Below are 26626 nucleotides of genomic sequence, written 5' to 3'. Positions count from 1 at the left end.
ACAAACTGGATGCAGTCTATCACAGTGCCATCCGGTTTGTCAACAAAGCCCCATACACTACCCACCATTTCGACCTGTACGCTCTCGTTGGTTAGCCCTCACTTCATACTCGTCGCCAAACCCACTGGCTACAGGTTATCTACAAGACCCTGGTTGGTAAAGTCCCGCCTTATTTCAGATCACTGGTCACCATAGCAGCACCCACCCGTAGCACGAGCTCCAGCAGGTATATCTCACTGGTCACCCCTAAAGCCAATTCCTCCTTTGGTCGTCTTTCCTTCCAGTTCTCTGCTGCCAATGACTGGAACGAACTGCAAAAATCTCTGAAGCCGGAGACTCCCTCACTAGCTTTAAGCACCAGCTGTCAGAGCAGCTCACAGATCACTGCACCTGTACATAGCCCATCTGTAAACAGCCCATCTATCTACCTACCTAATCCCCATACTGTATTTATTTATTTATCTTGCTCCTTTGCACCCCAGTATCTCTACTTGCACAGTCATCTTCTGCACATCTACCATTCCAGTGTTTAATTGCTATATTGTAATTACTTCGCCACCATGGCCTATTTATTGCCTTAACTTACCTCATTTGCACTCACTGTATATAGACTTTTTATTTTATTTTGTTCTACTGTATTATTGACTGTATATTTTGTTTATTCCATGTGTAACTCTGTGTTGTTGTATGGGTCAAATTGCTATGCTTTTTCTTGGCCAGGTCGTAGTTGCAAATGAGAACTTGTTCTCAACTAGCCTACCTGGTTAAATAAATAAAATAAAATAAATAAATTGAATTAATTAATTAAAAATTAAAAGGTCCCAGACGTGCTCAATGGGATTTAAGATCCTGGCTCTTCGCTGGCATGGCAGAACACTGACATTCCTGTCTTGCAGGAAATCACGCACAGAACGAACAGTATGGCTGGTGGCATTGTCATGCTGGAGGGTCATGTCAGGATGAGCCTGCAGGAAGGGTACCACATGAGGGAGGAGGATGTCTTCCCTGTAACGCACAGCGTTGAGATTGAGACTGCAATGACAACAAGCTCAGTCCGATGATGCTGTGACACACCCCCCCAGACCATGACGGACCCTCCTCTTCCAAATTGATCCTGCTCCAGAGTACAGGCCTCTGTGTAACATTCATTCCTTCGACGACAAACGCAAATCCGACCATCATCCCTGGTGAGACAAAACCGCGACTCGTCAGTGAAGATCACTTTTTGCCAGTCCTGTCTGGTCCAGTGACGGTGGGTTTGTGCCCATAGGCGACGTTGTTGCCAGTGATGTCTGGTGAGGACCTGCCTTACAACAGGCCTACAAGCCCTCAGTCCAGCCTCTCTCAGCTTATTGCGGACAGTCTGAGCACTGATGGAGGGATTTTGCGTTCCTGGTGTAACTCGGGCTGTTGTTGTTGCCAGCATGTACCTGTCCCGCAGGTGTGATGTTTGAATGCACCGATCCTGTGCAGGTGTTGTTACACGTGGTCTACCACTGCAAAGACAATCAGCTGTCCACCCTGTTTCCCTTTAGTGCTGTTTTAGGCATCTCACAGTATGAACATTGCAATATATTGCCCTGACCACATCTGCATTCCTCGTGCCTCCTTGCAGCATGCCTAAGGCATGTTCACGCAGATGAGCAGGGACCCTGGGCTTCTTTCTTTTGGTGTTTTACAAGAGAAAGGCCTCTTTAGTGTCCTAAGTTTTCATAACTGTGACCTTAATTGCCTACCGTCTGTAAGCTGTTAGTGTCTTAACGACTGTTCCACAGGTGCATGTTCATGAATTGTTTATGGTTCATTGATCAGGCATGGGAAACAGTGTTTAAATCCTTTACAATAAAGATTTGTGAAGTTATTTGGATTTTTACGGATTGTCTTTGAAAGACAGGGTCATGAAAAATGGACGTTTTATTTTGTTGCTGAGTTTATAAACACCACCGTTCAAAAGTTTGGCCTCACTTAGAAATGGGATATGAGATATTACTTTTTTTTGCAACTGTGCCTAGAAGGCCAGCATCCCCTAGTCACATCTTCACTGTTGATGTTGAGACTGGTGTTTTGCGGGTACTATTTACTGAAGTTGCCAGTTGAGGACTTGTGAGGCATCTGTTTCTCAAACTAGACACTCTAATGTACTTGTCCTCTTGCTCAGTTGTGCACCAAGGCCTCACACTCCTCTTTCTATTCTGGTTAGAGCCAGTTTGCGCTGTTCTGTGATGGGAGTAGTACACAGCGTTGTACGAGATCTTCAGTTTGTTGGCAATTTCTCGCATGGAATAGCCTTCATTTCTCAGAACAAGAATAGACTGACGAGTTTCAGAAGGAAGTTCTTTGTTTCTAGCCATTTTGAGCTTGTAATCGAACCCACAAATGCTGATGCTCCAGATACTCAACTAGTCTAAAGAAGGCCAGTTTTATTGCTTCTTTAATCAGGACGACAGTTTTCAGCTGTGCTAACATAATTGCAATAGGGTTTTCTAATGATCAATTAGCCTTTTAAAATGATCAACTTGGATTAGCTAACGCAACGTGCCTTTGGAACACAGGAGTGATGGTTGCTGATAATGGGCCTCTGTACGCCTATGTAGATTTTCCATACAAAATCTGCCATTTCCAGCTACAATGGTTATTTTCAACAGTAACAAAGTCTACACTGTATTTCTGTTCAATTTGATGTTATTTTAATGAACAAAAAATTAGTTTTTCTCAGCAGAGTGTGTGTGTGTGTGTGTGTGTGTGTGTGTGTATATATATATATGAGTGTGTGTGTGTGTTTGTATGTATATATATCTGTGTGTCTACATATTTTATATATATATATATATATATATATATATATATATATATAAAACTAATTGTATCAAGAGGAATTGATTCTGAATCCTAGACTAGTAACTGATTGAAACCTAAGTAGTGGGTATCTCTGGAGGATTGTAGTGTCCAATACTCTTTGAGTTTACATTTACATGTGAAAAATGTTTTCACCGCCTAATTGACTTCACTAAGTCAGTCTATCGACAGCGCTCAACTGCTTCATTGAAATCATTAAATCATCTTACATATTTATTTGGGTGCAAATAATTTAGTTATCAACCAATGATATTGATAACTAGCATGTGGCTCACTGGTTAGTGTCAGCGGTAATGGAGATTAGTGTAGGAGGGAGGAGAGACTGGCTTGTTAACAGAACTACTGACGCATAACTGCACATGCTCACTCTGGCTCACTCAATACCCTCTGGTCCCCAGGTGAGCGCAAGGCGGGGGACGAGAGCCCAGTGGAGGGTGGACTCCATGGTGACCGGCGTCCATCGGCAGGGCGACTGTCCCAGAGTGCGGAGAAGGACCTGCTCCGTCTGCTGGCTGAAGTCTGCTTCATCAATGCTGAGGTCAGATGACCACCTTTGACCATTGACCCATGTCCCTTAATATGCTCAGAAAATCGGTCTTCTCACGAAAACTTCTGTAGCATTCGAACGGTTTGGCCTACAAACTACTATGACCACTCCATGGTAAGACTAACGAACACGATGTTGTTCTCCGTTTTTCTCGACAAGCATCACGGGACTGACCGATCTGCCAAGTTCTGTCCGTAGCGTCCAAACAGTTTTGGCTACACACGAACACATACATGTCGGTTGTTTTGCTCTAGGACACCCACAAACCTTAAGACTCATCTGGAGGTTGCCCGGTACCACTTTTAAAAAATGAATGGAAGTGTATTCGGAAGTAGTTGAGTGCCCAATTGTTGGGGGGTATATATGGATCCCAAAAATATAAATAATTTCATGATCTTTCTTATATCTCTGATATTGGACAGACACTTTAAAACAAACTTAGTTTTGATTTATTTTTTGACTTGTCTGTTTTTCTATGTATGAATCTGTTAGTTAATGCCTTTCTATTGGCTAATAGCAGTAAGGCCAAATTCAGTGTTTCATCAAATAATGTTAATTCTAAAATCCATAATCAAATTGCTAATTTATCCTTGGTATGACCATCTTAAAACAATTCCATATGTTAGCTTAGTAGAACCCCCCCCAATCCTCAGTTCTCCTGACCACACACTATAGTCACTGTGACTTTTCTTTATAGACATTGATTTATTCTATTGATGCAATTAATGCAAAGTAAAGGCGAAAGACCAATATTAGCAGTAGAGTGGCACTGTGAGATTTAATCAGATTGAGTCCGGAGGTACAGAGGGGGGTGTACTATGGTGCGAGATAGAAGAGTTAGTGAGCTAACTTTGGTTAACTCTGAGTTCAACTCGGGATAACCGAGCACACGAAAGTAGCTCACCTTTTATGGCAACGAATCCTTCAGAACTTACCTACTAACTCAGGGCCAACTCCACTTATCCTGAATGAAATCAGATTCTCCCCTTCTCGCAAAGATGGCGTCATCATCCCCTTCATTTGAGGAAAACAACTGAGTAAAGGTAGAGTCAGCGATATGATGTGTATTTAACAGAAATATAAACGCAACATTGCAACAATTTAAAATATTTTATTGAGTTACATTTCATATAAGTAAATCAGTCAATTGAAATAGATAAATTAGGCCCTAATCGATGGATTTCACATGACTAGGAATATAGATATTCCTGGCTGTATCACAACCGGCTGTGATTGGGAGTCCCGTAGAACGGTGCACAACTGGCCCAGCATCGCCCGGGTTAGTGTTCGGCTGGGGTAAGCCATCATTGTAAATAACAATTTGTTAAATAAAGGTTAAATACAAATGTACAAATATGCATCTTTTAGTCGCAGATACCTTTTAAAAAATGACCTCACAATGGGCCTCAGGATCTCGTCACGGTATTTCTGTGCATAACAATTTCCATCGATAAAATGCAATTGTGCTCATTGTCCGTAGCTTATGCCGGAACATTCAATTATCTGGCAACAGCTCTGGTGGACATTCCTGCAGTCAGCATGCCAATTGCACTCTCCCTCAAAACTTGAGACATCTGTGGCGTTGTGTTGTGTGACAAAACTTGTATTATCTCCAGCACAAGGTGGACCTGTGTAATGATTAGGGCTGTCCCCGACCCCAAAAAATCTATTGGTCAACATTTTTTGACTTGTATATTTCCATACATAGACACATGTTTTAATCAAATCAACTATATGCACTGAGCTTTTCTGATGCTTTAAGCGATCTGTTTGATGAAATAATTAAGACACACATGACTTGAGGGAGTCCGACCGCAGTTGATTTGATTGTGCCCCCTGGCTCAGACTTGATGCGCTGTTTAAATAAAAAAATTTAAGCGAGTGACTGGGACTAGCACCCGTTGCCTCTCTCCTCCCTGCTGCAGCGACCACCACAGAACATCAGTGTGTGTATAGCGCTGTCTGTGTTGCTGAAGCTGCAACATAATTACATCCATTTCTGACTGAAAAGTTATGTTACCAAAATCCCTCATTTGTTTAGGAAATAGATGACATATTCCCTTCAACCCTTGCTCTCTTTACGTGACACATGTATTCTTCGCATGCACGTGACCAATAGGGCCTGACCTATAGCATGATCACATCAATAAACTGGTTATATCAAACTATGAACACTGTAACACATGTGACAGCAAAATGGATGCAGAGGACATGACAAATAAACTCGAAACGGGGGGAGGTTTATTTGGTTGCGAATGAGGTAAAGGGGAAGTCGGGTGTGTGGAATAAATTTGACTAGTTGTGGAAAATAAGGTATGGAGCAAGCGCTGTGTGCCTATGTGTGCCAAACAGGTGCTGTTAAATTACAATATAATTTTTCTAACGGTTTGGAACAATGTAAACTACACAAAATAAATGATAAGTGTACCAGAGAGTCTGTAGAAGGAGATCAAAGAAAAAGGAGGGTTATTATTATTATTATAAATATCATTTTTCTGACCATTTGGAACAGTGTAAACAACACTAAATAAATAATAACAGAGAGGTTGGTCTAACAAAAAGTGTAAAGCCTTTATTACAGCATAGCAAAGATTAAAAACAGCCAAATTTGTGAAAGTGTTGCGTGAGGCTTGGTGCTCACGGAATCAGTAGGCTATCACCCAAACACTCAAACAGACAACAGAAGCAAGATCTGTCTTATTTCCCTTTGTTCTTAGAGAGGTTGACTCTCCCCCCACAAAAAAAGTGCCCCATTTAACGGTACACAAAACGTTTTAAGAGTTTCACCTTAGTTGTCAGACAGCCACAGGTGTTAAAATCATTGTTCTCTGAGTTCACCAGTTATATTTGCTGCCTTCGATGACTATGGCTGTGTGGCTGCCCGTTTGTCTCTTTGCTATTTGCTGAGTGGTGTTATTTGCTCCTTTGAGGCAGAGTTATGGGGAGGGCAAGTCATCATCAATATAATTCGTGGTTGTCCCTTACAGGCCACCATACACAAGCTCCGCTCTGAGGGGGTACAGCTCAACACCCCAGCCGCCCCTCCTGAGGAGAGAGGACTCCGTCTCCCTGAGGACAATCCACAGTGGGCTGTCTACAGGTGAGGACACATCATCAAATCAAATGTATTTATAAAGCCCTTCTTACATCAGCTGATGTCATAAAGTGCTGTACAGAAACCCAGCCTAAAACCCCAAACAGCAAGCAATGCAGGTGTAGAAGCACTGTGGCAAGGGAAAACTCCCTAGAAAGGCCAGAACCTAGGAAGAAACCTAGAGAGGAACCAGGCTATGGCCAGTCCTCTTCTGGCTGTGCCGGGTGGAGATTTGCACATGCTCATGTTTTTTTTTCTTCTGTCCTAAAATGAATTTCCATTCAAAATCCTATTTTTCTTACCCTAAGCTTAACCTTTAACCCAACACCTAAACCTAACCACTAAACCCTTACCTTAACCCCAATTCTAACCATAACCCTAATTCTAACCATAACCCTAATTGTAACTCTGAACCTAACCCCTAAGCTTAAAATTGCTTTTGTCCCCATGGGTATGTGGAACATTTTCCTTGTTTTCCTATCCTTGTGGAGACTTTTGGGTATTTTAGGTCCCCACAAGGCTGGATGAATCAACACGCACACGTACGCACACACACACACACAAACAAAAAATGCAGATAAACGGACAAAGCACAGCATATCATTTTATATTACATTTAAACACTATTATAACTTATTTGTGGTTCTCAATATAACCAGTCAAGTGTGTATATGTAGTTACGGAGCTTGGTTCACCAGTTTGTTATATGTTATATGTAGTGTGTTATACAGTATATAAAAAATATAGTGTGACTTCCTTTGTTTTCTCATATATTATGCACTGCAGACAACATAACTATCGTTCCCCTCCTTCCCACTCCCAGAGATTGGATCCAGGACTTATCTGCCTACGCCACCTCCAACTTCCTGCGGGGAGCCGAGCTGGGAGCAGAGATTCGCGAGGCCTGGGTGGTGGTCAATGCAGCCGTGTACTTATGGAACTACAACAGCCACCTAGTGGCAGTTGGGGAGCAGCGACGCCTCCTGCCCACCTTCCAGAGAGCCGTGGAGCTGCTGAGACAGACTGGACACGCTGGGTAAGTCTAAGAGGAACATCTCACTGGACGGAAATACTTAAACACTACACATTGTAACATTTGCTTGTTGCTGTCACACACTTAATGCTCATCAGCGTTTTAGTGACATAGTACATATGTGACCCGATCCAGGAAACTAGGCGTATGCCGCAAGTCACAACTTCACAGGAGAGCTGTTTGAACGTAATTTTTTTTGTTTTTTTTGTCTAAATGCCTTCTCGAACATGTGAACTTTCTTCTGCCTTAATATCAAACTTGTATGTAGGGTTGCACAATTTGGGTAATATTCAGAGGTGGAAACTTTCCGTGGGAATTAACGGGAATATATGGGAATTAATGGAAATATATGCACATTAATATTAATAGCATTTAAATGTAGATGTTTTTTTGCATTGGATATATTTACCATATCATTTGGAGACAGAAACATAAACCTTTTACCTTTATCATAAGTACAGTAGACATAATTGCAAATTATTAAATCCTTTCAATAGAAATACAAAAAAACTATTTAGTTATGAATTGAACTTTAATTCAATTAGTTGACTCTTCACATGGGATGATTTCACTGAACAACAAAAGAAAGGGAATATTGAATGATCCCCAATGATCCATCACATCTCCCAAAAATGTTTTCAACATACATCTGTAAAATTATAGTCTAGAAACTAAAGCTTTGGTTGTCTTCTTCTCAAGCTTCCATGTCTTCTCCCCGGACCGCCTCAATGTCCACTTCTTGAACATCAGACTCTGAGGCCTCATCTTCACTGTCACTTTCCAACCTTGTTGAGGATGGCTCATTGTCAGGCTCAAAACAACTGAAATTTTCCCGGATGGCCACCAATTTTTCAACCCTTGTATTGGTCAGCCTGTTGTGTGTGTTTGTGTGTTTTCCCAAACAAGGACCAGTTGCGCTCTGAGGCGGCTGATGTTGGTGGGATTTGGAGGATGATGGAAGCAACAGGGGAAAGAGCCTCAGATCCACAAAGTCCCTTCCACCAGGTGGCTGATGAGATATGTTGGCGCCATAGGCCTTGTTGAACTCTGCACCTAACAGGATGCTCTTGCCAGCATACTTGTGGTCCAACATGTACACTGCGGCGTGTATGGGCTTCAGGAGAAGTCTTCACACTTTTTCATTTATTTCAGAACTGAGGTTTCTTCTGCATGGAGCAACAGTGAAGTGGGCAGGGCAGTATGTATTTCTTCTCTTACATCTGCAAGCAGAGTCTGAACATCAGACAGGGTGATATTGTCTCCCTCAATCCGTGCAATGCCTACTGCTATAGGTTTCAGTAGTTTCAGTCTTGCTTATCACTCTCTCCCAAAATACATCATCCAGGAGGATCCTCTTGATGGGGCTGTCCATATTTGGCAGACTGTGATATGGCCATTTCTTGGAGAGACTCCTTCCCCTCCAGGAGACTGTCAAACATGATGATAACACCACCCCAGCGGGAGTTGCTGGGCAGCTTCAATGTAGTGCTCTTATTCTTCTCACTGCTTGGTGAGGTAGATTGCTGCTATTAGCTTGATGACCCTTCACATACCTAACCATTTCCTTGGCTCTCTTGTAGAGTGTATCCATTGTTTTCAGTGCCATGATGTCCTTGAGGAGCAGATTCAATGCATGAGCAGCACAGCTAATAGGTGTGATGTGAGGGTAGGACTCCTCCATTTTAGACCAAGCAGCCTTCATGTTCACAGCATTGTCTGTCACCAGTGCAAATACCTTCTGTGGTACAAGGTCATTGATGCCTGCCTTCAGCTCATCTGCAATGTAGAGACCAGTGTGTCTGTTGTCCCTTGTGTCTGTGCTCTTATAGAATACTGGTTGAGGGGTGGAGATGATGTCGTTAATTATTCCTTGCCCACGAACATTCGACCTCCCATCAGAGATGATTGCAATACAGTCTGCTTTCTCTATGATTTGCTTGACCTTCACTTGAACTCTGTTGAACTCTGCATCCAGCAAATTAATAGATAAAGCATGTCTGGTTGGAGGGGTGTATGCTGGGCGAAGAACATTTAGAAATCTCTTCCAATACACATTGCCTGTGAGCATCAGAGGTGAACTAGTTGCATACACTGCTCGGGCAAGACATTCATCAGCATTTCTCTCAGTATGTTCCTCCATTTGGGTCAAAAGAAGCTGCTGCTAACGATAGGGTGTCTGATTCATCATTTTCACCTTGAATAGAAATAGAGGAACTTTTGTCAGAGGTTGCTTGTTGTGATCACTGAGGGAATTTTATGCACATGGCCATCTTTGTTGCATTCTTCACATATGATTTGGCACAGTATTTGTAAATGTACACAGCTTTTCCTTCTACATTAGCTGCAGTGATATGTCTCCACACATCAGATTGTATGTACAGAGTATAATGCTCTTCTGTGCTTCCAGGGAGCCGGTGCTGTTGGTTATGCTGTGTGATGCGGTGGCCCAGGGGCTGATCCAGCCCTGGTTTGTGTCAGCTGCTGGGCCGGGAACTGGCCAGGGAAGGGAGGACAGCGGAAGCAGGGGGGAGCTGAGGAAGAAAGTAGCCGGGAAGGGAGCCGAGAGGACAGGCAGTATCCACAGCCTCCCCCTCGACCATGCGGCCCTCCAGGACATGCGGAAGGCTCTGGAGGTGTGTGTGTGTGTGTGTGGGTCAAGTAGAGAGCTAGCCAGGAGACGGGGCCATGGGAGATTTTAAAGGTGACTTGCTAATTAGGTTTGTCAGAGAGTCAGGTTCTATTATCCTTCAATGTGCTGTCAAGGGTACTCCCTCCCCTGAAGAGGTCTTCATTTGGGCACTGCAAAAACAAACACCCTCTCTCCCACTCTGAGCTTATTGGGATAGGCAGAGGGCAGAGGTGGACCTGCATAGAGACCTGGACTGTATTACTGCTGGGCAGTTTGAGGGATCAGAGAGCTGTGCCTGTGTATTCCTGAAGGGCAGCCTCTGGTCTTCAGGTTTCCCAAGTTTCTCTGAATAAGTGATCTCTAAATAAGTTCCTGGAGGGCTATTGAAACTCTTTCTGTCTTACATCTTAGTATCTCTAGTATCTTTCTCCTATATATTTTTTGTTGAAGGGGGGGGCACAAAGAATGAAAGAATCAAGGCACTTTGATACATTATGCTTTTCAGAAATACTCTAAATACAACTAGGGCTCTATTTTAACAAATCAATATTTCTACAACTAGGGCTCTATTTTAACAAATCAATATTTCTAACCTAGCGCTATGGTAAATCTTAGCGCAGCCGCTGTTGAGTTGTGGTTGTTTTGAAATATTTATTATATTTTCACAGCGGGAATCATGGGCGTAATAGCTGGCGGTGGCAAGGAAAGGCTGGGTTTTGATGAATAAGTTGTAGGTGTGGCGAGGGTTTGACCACTCACTGGCTAATAAATGTTCTCTATGGCTTAGTACTGCATGCGGTTGTTTCAAGTTGTTTAGGCTATTGACAGTCTTTGCGATATCATCAGCTCCTAGTCCTTTGTGGATTGATACTGTTTATTAAATAGTGTACAGCAACAAATAATAGCAGTAACAGTAAAATACATTGCTTTGTTTAATGTTTGGCATATTTGCGGTCTACATTGTTCTATTTGGCTTCAACATGTCTTTACGCATCACATTTTCACTCCAGAAAGAAAGAAATATTAGCTCCAAAAAATGGTGAATTAAGCAAAAGCATGAGGGCAAAAACCTCAAATATTTCAAGGCACTCTCACGAGTAGAATATTTTATAACCTTTCATTGATAGGCTACTTGGCTAATGTATGGCCAGAATAAACAAAAAAGATGCAAAGACACATTGCTGTTGAACCAGACTTATAGTAGGCTAGCCTACCACGGGCTTGGTTTTTAATCAAATAAAATCGAAAGCAAGGAATTGGACAGGAAAATAACTTAAATATTTCTAAATATGAGGGTCACCGACATCATCGAGTCTCTCGTTCCATAATGGGCATATGGACATATACATATTTTTTAATTAAGCAAGAAAGCTGATGTTAGACAGGTAAATTGCCGAACCTGGTTGCAAGGGGTGGCAAATGCCAGGGCGACAGTTTTTACAAGCCTAAATTGACAAATACCGTGCATTTGACAATAGCGCCGCCTTAGGGGCAGCCAAAATTAGCTGCCTGCCATCCAGGACCTCTACACCAGGCGGTGTCAGAGGAAGGCCCTAAACATTGTCAAAGACCCCAGCCACCCCAGTTGTAGACAGTTCTCTCTACTACCGCATGGCAAGCGGTACCGGAGTGCCAAGTCTAGGACAAAAAGGCTTCTCAACAGTTTTTACCTCCAAGCCATAAGACTCCTGAACAGGTAATCAAATGGTTACCCGGACTATTTGCAGTGTGCCCCCCCAACCCCTCTTTTTACGCTGCTGCTACTTTCTGTTTATCATATATGCATACCCACTTTAACTATACATTCATGTACATACTACCTCAATTGGGCCGACCAACCAGTGCTCCCGCACATTGGCTAACCGGGCTATCTGCATTGTGTCCCACCCACCACCCGCCAACCCCTCTTTTACGCTACTGCTACTCTCTGTTCATCATATATGCATAGTCACTTTAACTATATCTACATGTACACACTACCTCAATCAGCCGGTGTCTGTATGTAGCCTTGCTACTTTTATAGCCTCGCTACTGTATATAGCCTGTCTTTTTACTGTTTTTTTATTTCTTTACCTACCTATTGTTCACCTAATACCTTTTTGCACTATTGGTTAGAGCCTGTAAGTAAGCATTTCACTGTAAGGTCTACCTACACCTGTTGTATTCAGCGCACGTGACAAATAAACTTTGATTTGATTTGGAATTAGAGCCCCTAGTGTGTGAAACCCAAGTGACTCATTCTGACATTCATCCATCTTTTACAGAGATAGATGTGCTTTGTTTGAACTATTTCATGTGAATGAAGTGCATTTGTTCCCAATTGAATCCCATTTCCTCCATCTATTCTGCTTTTCTTCAAAGGGTCTGCTGTATCGTCAGCACATACTCTGGATAGAAGTAACTTTATTAGTGAATTATTAACTAAGTGTTCTCTTTCAGAACTGAGGATAAAAATGGTTCTCCATTTTCAACATATAGGCCTATATATCAGATAAGTCTTAGATAGCTGACTTAAACAAACTCAGATTACGCAATGGATTTTCCCTAGATACTGTCATATGTGGAACTCAGAGCTGCAAAGCCCCGGCTATGGAGTCCCAAGGTTATGAGTGTATGTGGATTCGAAAAGAGTATTGTGCAGATTCACATGGTTAGGCTAGTTACGAACTGCTATGGTTATGCAAACAGTTTTAACCCTTTTGCAAAGCAGACAGCCTAGCTGTTAAGAATGTTGGGCCAGTAACCGAAAGGTTGCTAGTTCGAATCCCCGAGCCGACTAAGTGAAAAATCTGTCTGTGTCCTTCAGCAAGGCACGTAATCCTAATTGCTGCTCAAAGTCGCTCGGGATAAGAGTGTCTGCTAAATGACTAAAATGTAAATGTAACCCTTATGCTGCTATGGTTACTATGCTAACTTTTATTTCCCCCACTTTATGGACTTTTAGCTGTGTGACTATGCACTGCACCTTTCTAATGGCAATGTGCCGGGAGAGAGCGTCCCTATCGCAGCGAGGAAACAGGTCATTTCTACGTGGGTGTGGACCAAGAGGCTCCTCCAGCAGCAGATTGGACAGAAGCTGGACATTGATGATGAGGTACAGTAACATAAGAGTCCAAGTCTCCCTTGGGAAATATGTTTTCTGACCTCAATGGGACTTCCTGGTTAAATAAAAGTTAGATAAAAATCAAATAAAAACATACTCCCTCAGTCAAGTTAGTCAGTATGATGAGCCGTTTATGAATCTGCCTGGCTGTCAGCCCAGCACCTCAAACTCAACCTCGACAAGACGGAGCTGCTCTTCCTCCTGTGGAAGGCCTGCCCGTTCCAAGACCTCTCCATCACGGTTGACAACTCCACAGTGGAGCCCCTACAACGCCTCAGCCCGCCTGGTGTTCAACCTTCCCAAGTTCTCCCATCTCACCCCAGTTCTCCGCGCACTCCACTGGCTTCCAGTTGAAGCTTGCATACACTACAAGAGGATGGTGCTTGCTACCTTCAGGCTCTGCTCAAACCCTACACCCCAAGCCAAGCACTCTGTTCTGCCACCTCTGGCCTCTTGGCCCTCCCACCCCTACGGGAGGCCAGCTCCCGCTCAGCCCAGTCAAAGCTTTTCTCTGCCCTGGCACCCCAGTGGAGGAACTAGCTTCCCCCTGACTCTCATCCCCTTCACTCAAAAGTCAGTCACAGCAGCTGCCGGACAAGGGGAAAGAGACTTCCTCAAGTATGGGGACTCTTTTATTCCAACAGTCATTAGGCTGTATAATAGATAGTTTGTTGGTCCATCGAGTATACAGCATATTGCGTTTTCACTTTAAATGTGGAGCTATAGCACTTTGAATGAATTCTATTGTGTAGTTTCTGTGTTTCATGTTTTATGTACTGTCTTTTAAAGCACATGACCAAATGAATTTCCCCTGGTGGGATAATAAAGTTGATCTGAATCTGAAGGACAGAGTACCTGCCCATCTTTTAAAAACGTCTGAACCCCCCCCCCCCAAAAAAAAACACAACTAACTAACACCCTTGCCTTTTGTAAACTAAAACTTGCACTTGACTTTTCTCTACTAGCACTGGCTTTGTTAATAGCTACTTTGAGGGAACTATAACTGAGGTGTAGTTGTCTCACCTAGCTATCTTAAGATGAATGCAATAACTCTAAGTCGCTCTGGATAAGAGCGTCTGCTAAATGACTAAATTACAAAATGTGGTTATTCCCCCAGACTCTGAGTCAGTGCAGTGTTAATGTGAGAAGAAATATGATTCATCACCCAACCGTCTGTATACAGTAAATCATTGTTTTAAATCAAGTTACAGTATCACAAGGGGATAGGGAGTCATTTATTCATTGCAAATGCCATTCTCATTGATATGCTGTGCATGTATGATTGTGCCTGTCAGAGATAGCATTGTTAATACATCTCTATGGTTTTGACTGGTAAGCCACGGTACCATTGTGATGAAATATTCAGTTGTGTCTTTATCTCTTTTTGTCTTTCCAGTGTAAGAATGAGGCAGTGTCAGCCATGACACGTGTACTGGTAGGAGTGGAAATGCTGTTATGCAGCAGTCACCCCAGGCAGATAGAGTTCTCTGTCCCTAGTCTCTCTACGGTAGGTCCTGCTTTCTTGGCCAGGCGGCAACAGATGCCTTTGAGACCGTACTGGTAATCAGAGCGTTCATGCCTATGTTTGTGAATTTGGTCCAAAGAAAAATGCTTCCTCAAATGAACATCTTATTTGATTTGTTTGTTTTCATTTCCTAGCCCTGTAGGACTGTATGTGTTTCCGTCCTGCATTCTTGCATCATTAAACCCCAGTTCTATGGATCCAGAGGACAGAGCACTCATTGCCTCTGTCTCCCTCATCTCCCTCCTCTTCTCCTCCTTCCCTACTATTTTCCTCTCCGCTCCCCTCCCCTCTCCTCTCTCCATCCTCTCCTCTAGCTGGTCCGCATGGCGTCAGACTGCAAGTGGAGTGACCCTGTTGTCGAGCTGCAGGTGTGGACACACCTGGCTTGCTTCTCTCACCAGGCCCAGGACCACAACCTGGTCATGACCTGCAGCCACAATGCATTGCAGCTGGAGGCCGCTGCAGCTCAGAGGTTGACGGTCATGGCCTATGCTCTGTAGGTGTTGGTCACTATGGTGACTTTGATTCCATCTGTTTTACCAAGACTGAAATGGTCAGATCTTCCCTGTATGTTTTACCTGATATCTACCCATTTCAGTCAATTTGCCTTTAAATCAAAATATGGGATGTGATCAAGTTTTTTTTTTTACATAGCAAGTTGAAGTGCAAATGACACCTACAATAGTGTCCACAAGAGAACATTACAATATACTCAGGACCATATATTCAGTAATGATTTTATGTTACAACAATGTGTAATATACTATCATCAAATGACTTCAGTTAATTGTTACCTTCAAGGCTTTAAGGTCCCGCTATTTGTAGATTTCTGACAGTCCGTCATTCTAAAAAATGGTGACTGTCAGTATCTACGTTACTGTAGCAGTGACATTTTGTCAAATTCCTGACTGGCTGACTTGATTCTCTGAACGGCATATTTGTCAGCTTATTTAATTAAAAAATGTTTGACCTTTTCAAGTTACAGCCAGTCGTCCGTGCAGGAGATGTTGAGCAATGCTGCATGTCTAAGAGGATTGAGCATGGTCCACAAGTCAAATGGACATCCTCACAGTTACAGAGAAGCCTTGCAGATGCTCCAGTCCAGTGTCAGGTTAGTTTCTGTTTTCTGTCATTCCTAAACAATTAGACTGCTCATTACTTTGTTCTCTTTTTGTCTCCCCTACGTCTACTTTTATTTCACTTTGTTGCTTTGACTACAGTATCTCTCTCTGTCTCTTTCTGTCTCTCGTTCTCGATCTGTCTTTATTTTACTCTCCATTTCAACCATCTTCATATCCATTCGTGCCATAGCAACCAATGCTTTCTCTCTTCTTCAGCTATGCGGAGCAGGCAGGTAACTCTGTCCTGTGTATGGCTACAGCGCGCCACTACTGGAACAACTGCCTGCCCTTGACTGAGACCTCACTGGAGAGACAGCAGCTCCGACAGCCTCTAGAGAAGATCCTGAAAGCCCTGGTCCACACCAGCAAGAAAGACCCAACTGTAAGAACCCCATCTCGAACTAGCCTGGTCCCAGATCTAGTTTTATAGCGAACTCCTGTCGTATTTGTCATGTTTCTCTGGTACGAGCCCCTCTCCACATTGGCTTCTGTACAGCATGTGTATCATTGGTGCTGTCACTGTAAAAATACTCCTATTCAATCAAGTGGGGTTTGATGTGTTCATGTGTGTTATTCATTTTCTCTGGTGGTTTAAGCAGGGGAAAGAGAAGGGAGGGGCTACCCTGACTGGGATGCCCTCTGTGACCTCATCGCTGGAAGCCTCAAGTGAGTCCCCACACAAACTTCAAATGTTCATACCACACAAACCTTTGACTGCTGCTTCTCAGCTAACTACTACTTTTTATTCTATAATCTTGTTCGTGACTTTAATTCCATAAGCCTGCTTGCTTATTTATTTCCAAAACGGCCTGTCTTGTGCTGTAACACTCTCAAACACCACAAGTAGACATGATTTTTATTTTATTTATTTTATTTCACCTTTATTTAACCAGGTAGGCTAGTTGAGAACAAGTTCTCATTTGCAACTGCGACCTGGCCAAGATAAAGCATAGCAGTGTGAACAGACAACACAGAGTTACACATGGAGTAAACAATTAACAAGTCAATAACACAGTAGAAAAAAAAGGGGAGTCTATATACAATGTGTGCAAAAGGCATGAGGAGGTAGGCGAATAATTACAATTTTGCAGATTAACACTGGAGTGATAAATGATCAGATGGACATGTACAGGTAGAGATATTGGTGTGCAAAAGAGCAGAAAAGTAAATAAATTAAAACAGTATGGGGATGAGCTAGGTGAAAATGGGTGGGCTATTTACCAATAGACTATGTACAGCTGCAGCGATCGGTTAGCTGCTCAGATAGCAGATGTTTGAAGTTGGTGAGGGAGATAAAAGTCTCCAACTTCAGCGATTTTTGCAATTTGTTCCAGTCACAGGCAGCAGAGTACTGGAACGAAAGGCGGCCAAATGAGGTGTTGGCTTTAGGGATGATCAGTAAGATACACCTGCTGGAGCGCGTGCTACGGATGGGTGTTGCCATCGTGACCAGTGAACTGAGATAAGGCGGAGCATGGACTTGTAGATGACCTGGAGCCAGTGAGTCTGGCGACGAATATGTAGCGAAGGCCAGCCGACTACAGCATACAAGTCGCAGTGGTGGGTGGTATAAGGTGCTTTAGTGACAAAACGGATGGCAATGTGATAAACTGCATCCAGTTTGCTGCGTAGAGTGTTGGAAGCAATTTTGTAGATGACATCGCCAAAGTCGAGGATCGGTAGGATAGTCAGTTTTACTAGGGTAAGTTTGGCGGTGTGAGTGAAGGAGGCTTTGTTGCGGAATAGAAAGCCGACTCTTGATTTGATTTTCGATTGGAGATGTTTGATATGAGTCTGGAAGGAGAGTTTACAGTCTAGCCAGACACCTAGGTACTTATAGATGTCCACATATTCAAGGTCGGAACCATCCAGGGTGGTGATGCTGGTCAGGCGTGCAGGCAGCGAACGGTTGAAAAGCATGCATTTGGTTTTACTAGCGTTTAAGAGCAGTTGGAGGCCACGGAAGGAGTGTTGTATGGCATTAAAGCTCGTTTGGAGGTTAGATAGCACAGTGTCCAAGGACGGGCCGGAAGTATATAGAATGGTGTCGTCTGCGTAGAGGTGGATCAGGGAATCGCCCGCAGCAAGAGCAACATCATTGATATATACAGAAAAAAGAGTCGGCCCGAGAATTGAACCCTGTGGCACCCCCATAGAGACTGTCAGAGGACCGGACAGCATGCCCTCCGATTTGACACACTGAACTCTGTCTGCAAAGTAATTGGTGAACCAGGCAAGGCAGTCATCCGAAAAACCGAGGCTACTGCCGATAAGAATATGGTGATTGACAGAGTCGAAAGCCTTGGCAAGGTCGATGAAGACGGCTGCACAGTACTGTCTTTTGTCGATGGCGGTTATGATATCGTTTAGTACCTTGAGCGTGGCTGAGGTGCACCCGTGACCGGCTCGGAAACCAGATTGCACAGCGGAGAAGGTACGGTGGGATTCGAGATGGTCAGTGACCTGTTTGTTGACTTGGCTTTCGAAGACCTTAGATAGGCAGGGCAGGATGGATATAGGTCTGTAACAGTTTGGGTCCAGGGTGTCTCCCCCTTTGAAGAGGGGGATGACTGCGGCAGCTTTCCAATCCTTGGGGATCTCAGACGATATGAAAGAGAGGTTGAACAGGCTGGTAATAGGGGTTGCGACAATGGCGGCGGATAGTTTCAGAAATAGAGGGTCCAGATTGTCATGTTACCTAGCCTCAGTGCAGTGGGCAGCTGGGAGGAGGTGCTCTTGTTCTCCATTAACTTCACAGTGTCCCAGAACTTTTTGGAGTTGGAGCTACGGGATGCAAACTTCTGCCTGAAGAAGCTGGCCTTAGCTTTCCTGACTGATTGCGTGTATTGGTTCCTGACTTCCCTGAACAGTTGCATATCGCGGGGACTATTCGATGCTATTGCAGTCCGCCACAGGATGTTTTTGTGCTGGTCGAGGGCAGTCAGGTCTGGAGTGAACCAAGGGCTGTATCTGTTCTTAGTTCTGCATTTTTTGAACGGAGCATGCTTATCTAAAATGGTGAGGAAGTTACTTTTAAAGAATGACCAGGCATCCTCAACTGACGGGATGAGGTCAATGTCCTTCCAGGATACCCGGGCCAGGTCGATTAGAAAGGCCTGCTCACAGAAGTGTTTTAGGGAGCGTTTGACAGTGATGAGGGGTGGTCTTTGACTGCGGCTCCGTAGCGGATACAGGCAATGAGGCAGTGATCGCTGAGATCCTGGTTGAAGACAGCGGAGGTGTATTTGGAGGGCCAGTTGGTCAGGATGACGTCTATGAGGGTGCCCTTGTTTACAGAGTTAGGGTTGTACCTGGTGGGTTCCTTGATGATTTGTGTGAGATTGAGGGCATCTAGCTTAGATTGTAGGACTGCCGGGGTGTTAAGCATATCCCAGTTTAGGTCACCTAACAGAACAAACTCTGAAGCTAGATGGAGGGCGATCAATTCACAAATGGTGTCCAGGGCACAGCTGGGAGCTGAGGGGGGTCGGTAGCAGGCGGCAACAGTGAGAGACTTATTTCTGGAGAGAGTAATTTTCAAAATTAGTAGTTCGAACTGTTTGGGTATGGACCTGGAAAGTATGACATTACTTTGCAGGCTATCTCTGCAGTAGACTGCAACTCCTCCCCCTTTGGCAGTTTTATCTTGACGGAAGATGTTATAGTTGGGTATGGAAATCTCAGAATTTTTGGTGGCCTTCCTGAGCCAGGATTCAGACACGGCAAGGACATCAGGGTTAGCAGAGTGTGCTAAAGCAGTGAGTAAAACAAACTTAGGGAGGATGCTTCTGATGTTGACATGCATGAAACCATGCATGATAGATGAAGTCACATTCCCACGCACACCAGTAGGCCATTAGATCCGTGGCATTTACATCCAAGCAGTCACATAGAGTAGTGCTTTTTCCTGACGTTCTGTTAAGTTCTGTCACCCAACCTATTCACTCTCTACAGAGAACTTCAGGGAAAAAACGCTACTCTATGTGACTGCTTGTATGTAAATGACACAGATCTAATGGCCTACTGGTGTGCGAATCCAATAGATTTTTTCTTCTCATTCTCTATTCCTTTCTTTCTGTGTCTGTTTGTGTCTGTGCATTTGTGTTTGCGTGTGTGCTTGTGTGTGTTTATCTATACATTTTTGTGTGTGCGTGTGTAGGCATGGGGAGCCCTGAGGATGACCTGACCCTGAGAGCAGCCATGTACGGCCTGCTGTTCCACATCCACGCAGACAGCTCAGATTGGACAGGAGCTCTGACGTTGCTGGAGCAGGCTATCAGAGACATGCCCCGCACCAGACACAGGCTGTGAGTGCTGGAGAGAACTGATACGGGGAATAGGGGAAAATAATGGGGGAGGAGGTTATACAGGACTTTGGACTCCTATCACTGGCGTCATCACATTTCTATGTGCTTATTTGTACGCATGTTAATATACCTCAATATGATTATGACGCTATAAAAAAGTATGTGTGTTTTATGAAATGTCATATTTTGGATATGGGCAATTCCATCATTATGGAGGTCTCAGCAAAAAAGCCTGACCCTTATTGGGTGAATAAGCATAAAATATGTTTGATTTGTAAAATCTTTTGCTTAAACAATTCATTTTTTGGGGGGGGGTTCAGCTTTTGCGAGGGCTTTTCAGAGCATCAAATCCTTAGTAATGAAAACATTAGGTCTTGATAGTTTAACTGGAGGAAATTATGCCCTTAAAAAGAAAATATGAATATGAATTTTCATGGCCATTATCACAATCATATTTCTGTGAGGTTACCCATGTGTGAGAATGTGATACCCTTTTCACACTACTGAGCCAAGTTAAGCTGTACTGTGCTGGCCTGGTTACACATCCACATAGTTGCTGGAAATTACAATGTGAAAAGAAAATGTCTTGAGCCATCACAGTATGGTTTGGGTTGGCACGATGGTGGGAAAAGGGCATGAGAATGTGAAACTGTGCTTGTCTTCCCCCATGACTGTGCCCAAGGCTCCTGTTCAAGTACCGGGTGCTGGTGAAGGCTCGGCTGGGGGAGAGTGTGGTGATAGACATGCAGAAGTTCCGGGATGAAGGGGAGCTCTACTGCTCCCACATGTGGCACCGAGTGGCGCTGTGTTCTGGGGAGATGCTACAGCAGTTGGCCTGCTACCAGAATGCCATTACTTCTTTACTGGTAAGGAAAGGGGATACCTAGTCAGTTGCACAACTGAATACATTCAACCGAAATGTGTCTTCCGCATTTAACCCAAACCCTCTGAATCAGAGAGGTGCGGAGGGCTGCCTTAATCTACGTCCACGTCATCGGTGTGGGCATAGAGCATTTGTGTTTAGTGAATCCACCAGATCATGTAGTAGGGATGACCAGGCATGTTCTCTTGACAAGTGTGTGAATTGGACAATTTTCCTGCCCTGCGAAGTATTCAAAATCTAATGAGTACTTTTGGGTGTCAGCGTAACTGTATGGAGTAAAAAGTACATTATTTTCTTTAAGAATGTAATGGAGTAAAAGTTGTCAAAAATATAAATTAGTAAAGTAAAAAAAAAACGACTTAAGTATTTCATACTGCACATGCACAAACATATACACACAAAGAAAATTCTTGAGCAAACAAATACACACACACACACACACACACACACACACACACACACACACACACACACACCTACACCATACACATTCACTTTTGCATTTGCATTTTCACTTTTGATTACTTTACATACATACAGTTCTTCAGTGTGCTCTTCGAAATGTGAAATATTGCCGCAGTTCCTTGCAGGTCTGAATCCAAGTGGCCCTATTGAGCTAAGGGACACTAGCAGCATCTAGTGGAAGCTTAGTGCTATTGCAGCCAGGCTCTGTGCATCACTTACACTGTAGCTTTGTATGGGTGAACCTTATGGGTTTGTTGTGTTTGTGTAGAGTGTGAAGAGTCAGTGGCAGAAGGCGGATTTCCTGTTGGAGTTTGGGGAGTGGCTGTACTGTCAGAACTTTCCCCTTTCTGATGCCCAGCACCAGATACAGTGGGCTATCGACATCCTCCTGCACATGATCACTGACCAGGAAGAGAGCAATGGTATGTTTCTTGTCATTGCTATGTGTTTGTGTGAAGGTCTGTTTAGTTACTGAAGAATCGTAAACAATTTCCTTTTTTGTTCTTTTCATTTTAATTAATAGAGAAGACCGGTTCCAAGGGAAGCAAACTGAAAGAACTGGAGAGGAGAGAAAATTCCCAAGGAGGTACTGATTTCTCTTGGGATGAGTCTACTCATTTATGTTGAATGCGGTGCGTGTGTGCTTGTACATGTACACCAGACTTGGGTTCGAATACTATTTCAGATGTTTTCAAATATTTTAGCAAGGGGTTGATTGAGCTTGCCTGGACCCAAGAGAATATTTTCAAAACTGCAACCCTGCCACCAGCATTACAGACAGGCCAGAGCGAATGGGAAAGTATTTTAAGGATTTAAAATGTGTTTGAACCCAGGTGGGCAGTATGTGGGGAAATCCGACCCTAGTTTAAGCACGCGTAACTGGAACGCAATTCCCTTTTTATGCAGTTTTCTCTCTATGCGTATTCCGACCTTGAACTTAAGCATGAGAATAGCATCCTATTCACCATTTGAGATCTAAGAGGTGTGTCTACAGATAAGCCGCATTCTGACTTAATTCCCTCATAATTCCACCACTTTTACTCACAATGAAATGACGATTAAAGTCAAACAACCTGTTGGTCCCCAAGTGGAACAACATCTACTTAATTTTTCTGAAATAACACCATTCTCCATGCACTGTAATTTACAAATTGATAAGAGCTAGGTAAATGGAGTAAGCCGTTTGGGTAAGGGGATTGTAAATATAAATTACAATCGTTTTAGATCTTAGGATCGCTGTAGACAAATGTGAAACCGGTCATATGGCAGCAAACTGAAGCATATCAACATGTCACCTTTTATCACCACAGTGAAGTTGATGAAATGCTGGCCTTATAACATGTAAGGATGACATTTGGAGACCAAAGCTTTAGGCTTCTGTAGCCATGCGCAAATGACAGGCCTATAGCGTCAAACCTACCAAGCTGATTTATGATTTCTAAAAATGTTTTAGTTATGCCCAGACTTTTCACTGTATCTAACAACAACAAAAATGGTATGGTGTTAAATATTAGCCACTATCGGTAGCCACCGTCAATTATCCCTACATTCATGTATTACTGTCTCTTTTGTCATTTTATTATTATTATTTTTTGCTTGTTTCCATTATATTGTTTGTTTACCTTTATTTCCTCTGTCACGTTCGTGGATTGCTAGCAATAGTGGATCATATTAGGCTAACTTATTTCAAGTTGTGCAACAATAGGGGTCGTGTAGTCTATTTGTGTCATTATGGAACGCAGACCATACGTAGCAGTTTAAACCTGGAGCATAGCGCATGATGAGTAAGTATTATTAGGGTAGATTCATATGACTACTGTTCACTCACCTATTGTACACTCACCTTCCAATATTTCCACTATTGAACAATTGAACTTCAGGATGAATCAAACCAATGTATTTTTGATTCGCCAATATATTTAGTGTGTAAAAGCTCTCCAAATATATATTTTTAATCATTCATGAATACCTTCTAACCCTAAGTAATATACAAGATCAGAATATTTTTAAATCTACCAATTGATGCTGAAAAGTAGACAGATATGTGTGTATTTAGGCCTACATTTCTTGAATTTATCCCTAATATTCTGAACCGTACTCTCCATATATTCTAGTGAGCCTGTCGAGAATATTCTAACTAAAGGTACCCAAATTTAAAGGGATTGCTTTAGATAAATGTACTGAAAACCCTATTGAATGAAAACTCCACCAGAAAATCTTTTAGCGAATGGAAGGGTTTTCAGCAGTTGAATTACTTTTATTCAGTGCGTGCAAGGGAACCATGCCTGCAAAGCCCTTTACGCATCTGCATAAGGTAAGTCTGAATACCAACTACTGAGTAGTGCGTAGGAAAGGCGTGCGTAAGAAGGCATACATTTCTAATGTATGTGTATCCTCCTCCCTTACAGATGAGTCGGGAGAAGGGACAGGGCTGATACCAGTGAAGGTTCAGTCCCACGTCGGGGTGCAGGGGGTGGTGTCTGGGCCCTGTATCTCTGACCTCAGGGAGGTGAGGCGTCTGGACAGCCTGGTCAGAGCACACACTCTGCTGGCTGTCATGGGGGACAGGGCATCCCCCCAGCACCAACATAACCTACTTAGGGCCTATAGCCTAGTGCTGCAGATCTGGCAGGTAGGGACTCCTTTAAAACTACCACACCTAAGTTGTGTTCATGAGGGCACACCGTAGCAACACATTTTGTAATGGACAACAGGTTCAGATAGTACCTTAATGTTTCATGTCTACTGAACACGACCCAGTAATTTCACTATGTTTTATACCATCAGATGCATCTAGTATAAGCCACAAAACGGTTTCTCCGTTTAAAAAAATGTGATTTTCGGGTAACAAAAAGACGAGTGATAGCAGTGCATTCCCATTGCAGGTGTCCATGGCAACTGCATGTGAGGTAATCAAGGAGATGATGAAGATTCCTCTAGTCCCAACGTCCCGGCCATGTCCCTCTGCAACAGCCAAAAAAGACAAAGATAAGGAGAAGGACAAAGGCAAAAAATCTAAAGAGGTAGAACTGACCACCCAGGCCTGACCACCTTCAGAGAAGTCCATGGCTATTTTTTGTTGTTTTCTCATTGTATAGCATTGCAAATGACAAGTAATGAATGATATGATATGTTATTTTACCATTTTACATTCTTGCCAAAGTGCAGTTTAGAGTATTTGTACAGTTCAATTGCTTTCAGTTCACTTTTGCCAGCTGAAAGCAATTAGGAATGAATATTTGGCCAAGGAATACCAGAGCTCTTCTGTGTTTAAACAGCCACCCCCTGCTGAGGAGAAGCCCAAAGCCCGGAGGCCACAGGATGACGTGTTGCCCTCCAGCCCAGAGGAGTGGGCACAGTACGACTGTCCCGAGGATGTCCGCCAGGCCTTCAGATATGACACCAGCCCCCACTGCATCAACAGACACAGCCTCAGCAAACAGGCAGGCACCACTAAGCTCTCTCTGACTGCCTCTGTTATAGAGCCCAATGGGGTCATGTTCATTAAGGGCACACCATGGCAAAATGTTTTGCAACAAAAATTGACAAGTTCATGTAGTCTCTCCCTATTTCAGTCTGTTTTTGTCCTTTTGGTCCCTAATGAATATAAATTATTGAGTCATTATCGGAACAGGGACTGTTTCAATTGGCCGTGGCGGGTTAGGGTTGAGGGCTTGAAAGCCGGAAACATTGACTCGATATTGATCCTCGTCTTGACAAGTCATAATTTGTTGGTTGGAAGAGGATGTCTACTGATTGGTTTTGGGAGCAAATCAGAATGTTGTCAGAGAGAGAAAAAAAAGAAGCTTATTTTAAACTAAAGACGTGTGGTGATTCATTTATCTTATGCCACTCCAGTGTGACAGTATTAGGTGACACAATTATGCTTGGTAATCATACAAATTAAATGAGAAGATGCTCAGATGGTGCAGTCCTACACCGTGTGAAAAATATGCTAAACGATGACCAGTCCAACACTTCATGTGATATCAGGCTGTACTGTAGTGTTTTTTTCTTCTCTGTCCTGTTCCACAAGCTGTATCACCACATGATACAGGAGGATAAAGTCTTATTGTCCATGGCTCAATGTTTGTCCTACACGTTCTACACATCAAATGTAATCACTGTCCTGCACTTTAACTACTTACTAAATTACTAATTACAAACGCAGGATGTCAATGAAACAAAATAGTAATGATTAAGTCATGTGTTTACTTCCTTTTCTCCCTGTGTCTGGGTGGCTGCAGACTCAGAGCTTGTTCTTCCTGGACCTGCTGGTGAAAGAGCTGCAGTCTCTTTCTCTCACCCACCTGACTCTTCCCATACTGCACCTGGCTGAGGTCATTGCCCATGACCTGCTAGACAGAAGGAGCCTCTCTGACCTCTACCGTCTCAGGTGAATAACGCCAATTTCGCTTCAAGAGTTTATTCTTTCTGTTCGTGCACAGGTGCAATACTGCTACTTTCACTGGAAATAGTCTATGGGGTGTTTTACCAGACATCAGGCTAATTTATAGACTAAAAAGCATTTTCAATGGAGATTCTCCATTTATCTTGCTTTTTAGTCCAGGACTAGACTTAATGTGTCCAGGTAATTGTGCATATACACTGAGTATACAAAACATGAAGAACACAGTCTGTCATGCACTTTCCTTGACAGACTGACCAGGTGAATCCAGGTGAAAGCTATGATCCCTTATTCATGTTATTTGTTAAATCCACTTCAATCATTGTAGATGAAGGGGAGGAGACAGGTTAAAGAAGGATTTCTAAGCCTTGAGACAATTGAGACATGGATTGTGTATAGTATGTGTGCCATTCAGAGGGTGAATGGGCAAGACAAAAAATGTTCAACTCAATATTAGGAAGGTGGTCCTAATGTTTGGTATACTCAGTGCATGTTAGTTAAGGCTACTGCTTTTACTTTTGGCTTGTCAATTATTGAAAAACAGTGTAGAGCTAAACATTCCAATATGAAAGGTTTCCCACGTGTGGTCCAAATCCTTGCCCATTTCCGAATCATTGATTTCTTGTGAAATATTACCTAATAGTTTCCCCATCGT

At 43.2% G+C, this 26626-nt stretch overlaps 1 protein-coding gene across 4 annotated transcripts in view; it reads left to right on the top strand.

The window, feature by feature from the left end:
• Window positions 1-26626, top strand: part of LOC115113346 (cilia- and flagella-associated protein 46) — a 96853-nt gene that overhangs the window by 26255 nt on the left and 43972 nt on the right. For all 4 annotated transcript variants that reach the window (XR_003861102.2, XM_029640883.2, XM_029640882.2 and 1 more), the window contains exons 16-33: window positions 3255-3394; window positions 6391-6503; window positions 7321-7533; window positions 9938-10163; window positions 13104-13253; window positions 14659-14769; window positions 15102-15283; window positions 15767-15898; window positions 16125-16290; window positions 16505-16574; window positions 20068-20215; window positions 20898-21081; window positions 21832-21985; window positions 22087-22149; window positions 23972-24195; window positions 24449-24586; window positions 24842-25006; window positions 25811-25959. Coding sequence is in view for 3 of the 4 variants with exons in the window: in XM_029640883.2 (XP_029496743.2) it covers window positions 3255-3394; window positions 6391-6503; window positions 7321-7533; window positions 9938-10163; window positions 13104-13253; window positions 14659-14769; window positions 15102-15283; window positions 15767-15898; window positions 16125-16290; window positions 16505-16574; window positions 20068-20215; window positions 20898-21081; window positions 21832-21985; window positions 22087-22149; window positions 23972-24195; window positions 24449-24586; window positions 24842-25006; window positions 25811-25959 (2728 nt within the window). In the remaining variant the exon portion in view is untranslated. The remainder of the gene's footprint in view (window positions 1-3254; window positions 3395-6390; window positions 6504-7320; window positions 7534-9937; window positions 10164-13103; window positions 13254-14658; window positions 14770-15101; window positions 15284-15766; window positions 15899-16124; window positions 16291-16504; window positions 16575-20067; window positions 20216-20897; window positions 21082-21831; window positions 21986-22086; window positions 22150-23971; window positions 24196-24448; window positions 24587-24841; window positions 25007-25810; window positions 25960-26626) is intronic.

This window comes from Oncorhynchus nerka, linkage group LG28, assembly GCF_034236695.1.
Source record: "Oncorhynchus nerka isolate Pitt River linkage group LG28, Oner_Uvic_2.0, whole genome shotgun sequence".
NCBI lineage: Eukaryota > Metazoa > Chordata > Actinopteri > Salmoniformes > Salmonidae > Oncorhynchus > Oncorhynchus nerka.
This window is presented reverse-complemented; position numbering and strand designations above follow the sequence as displayed.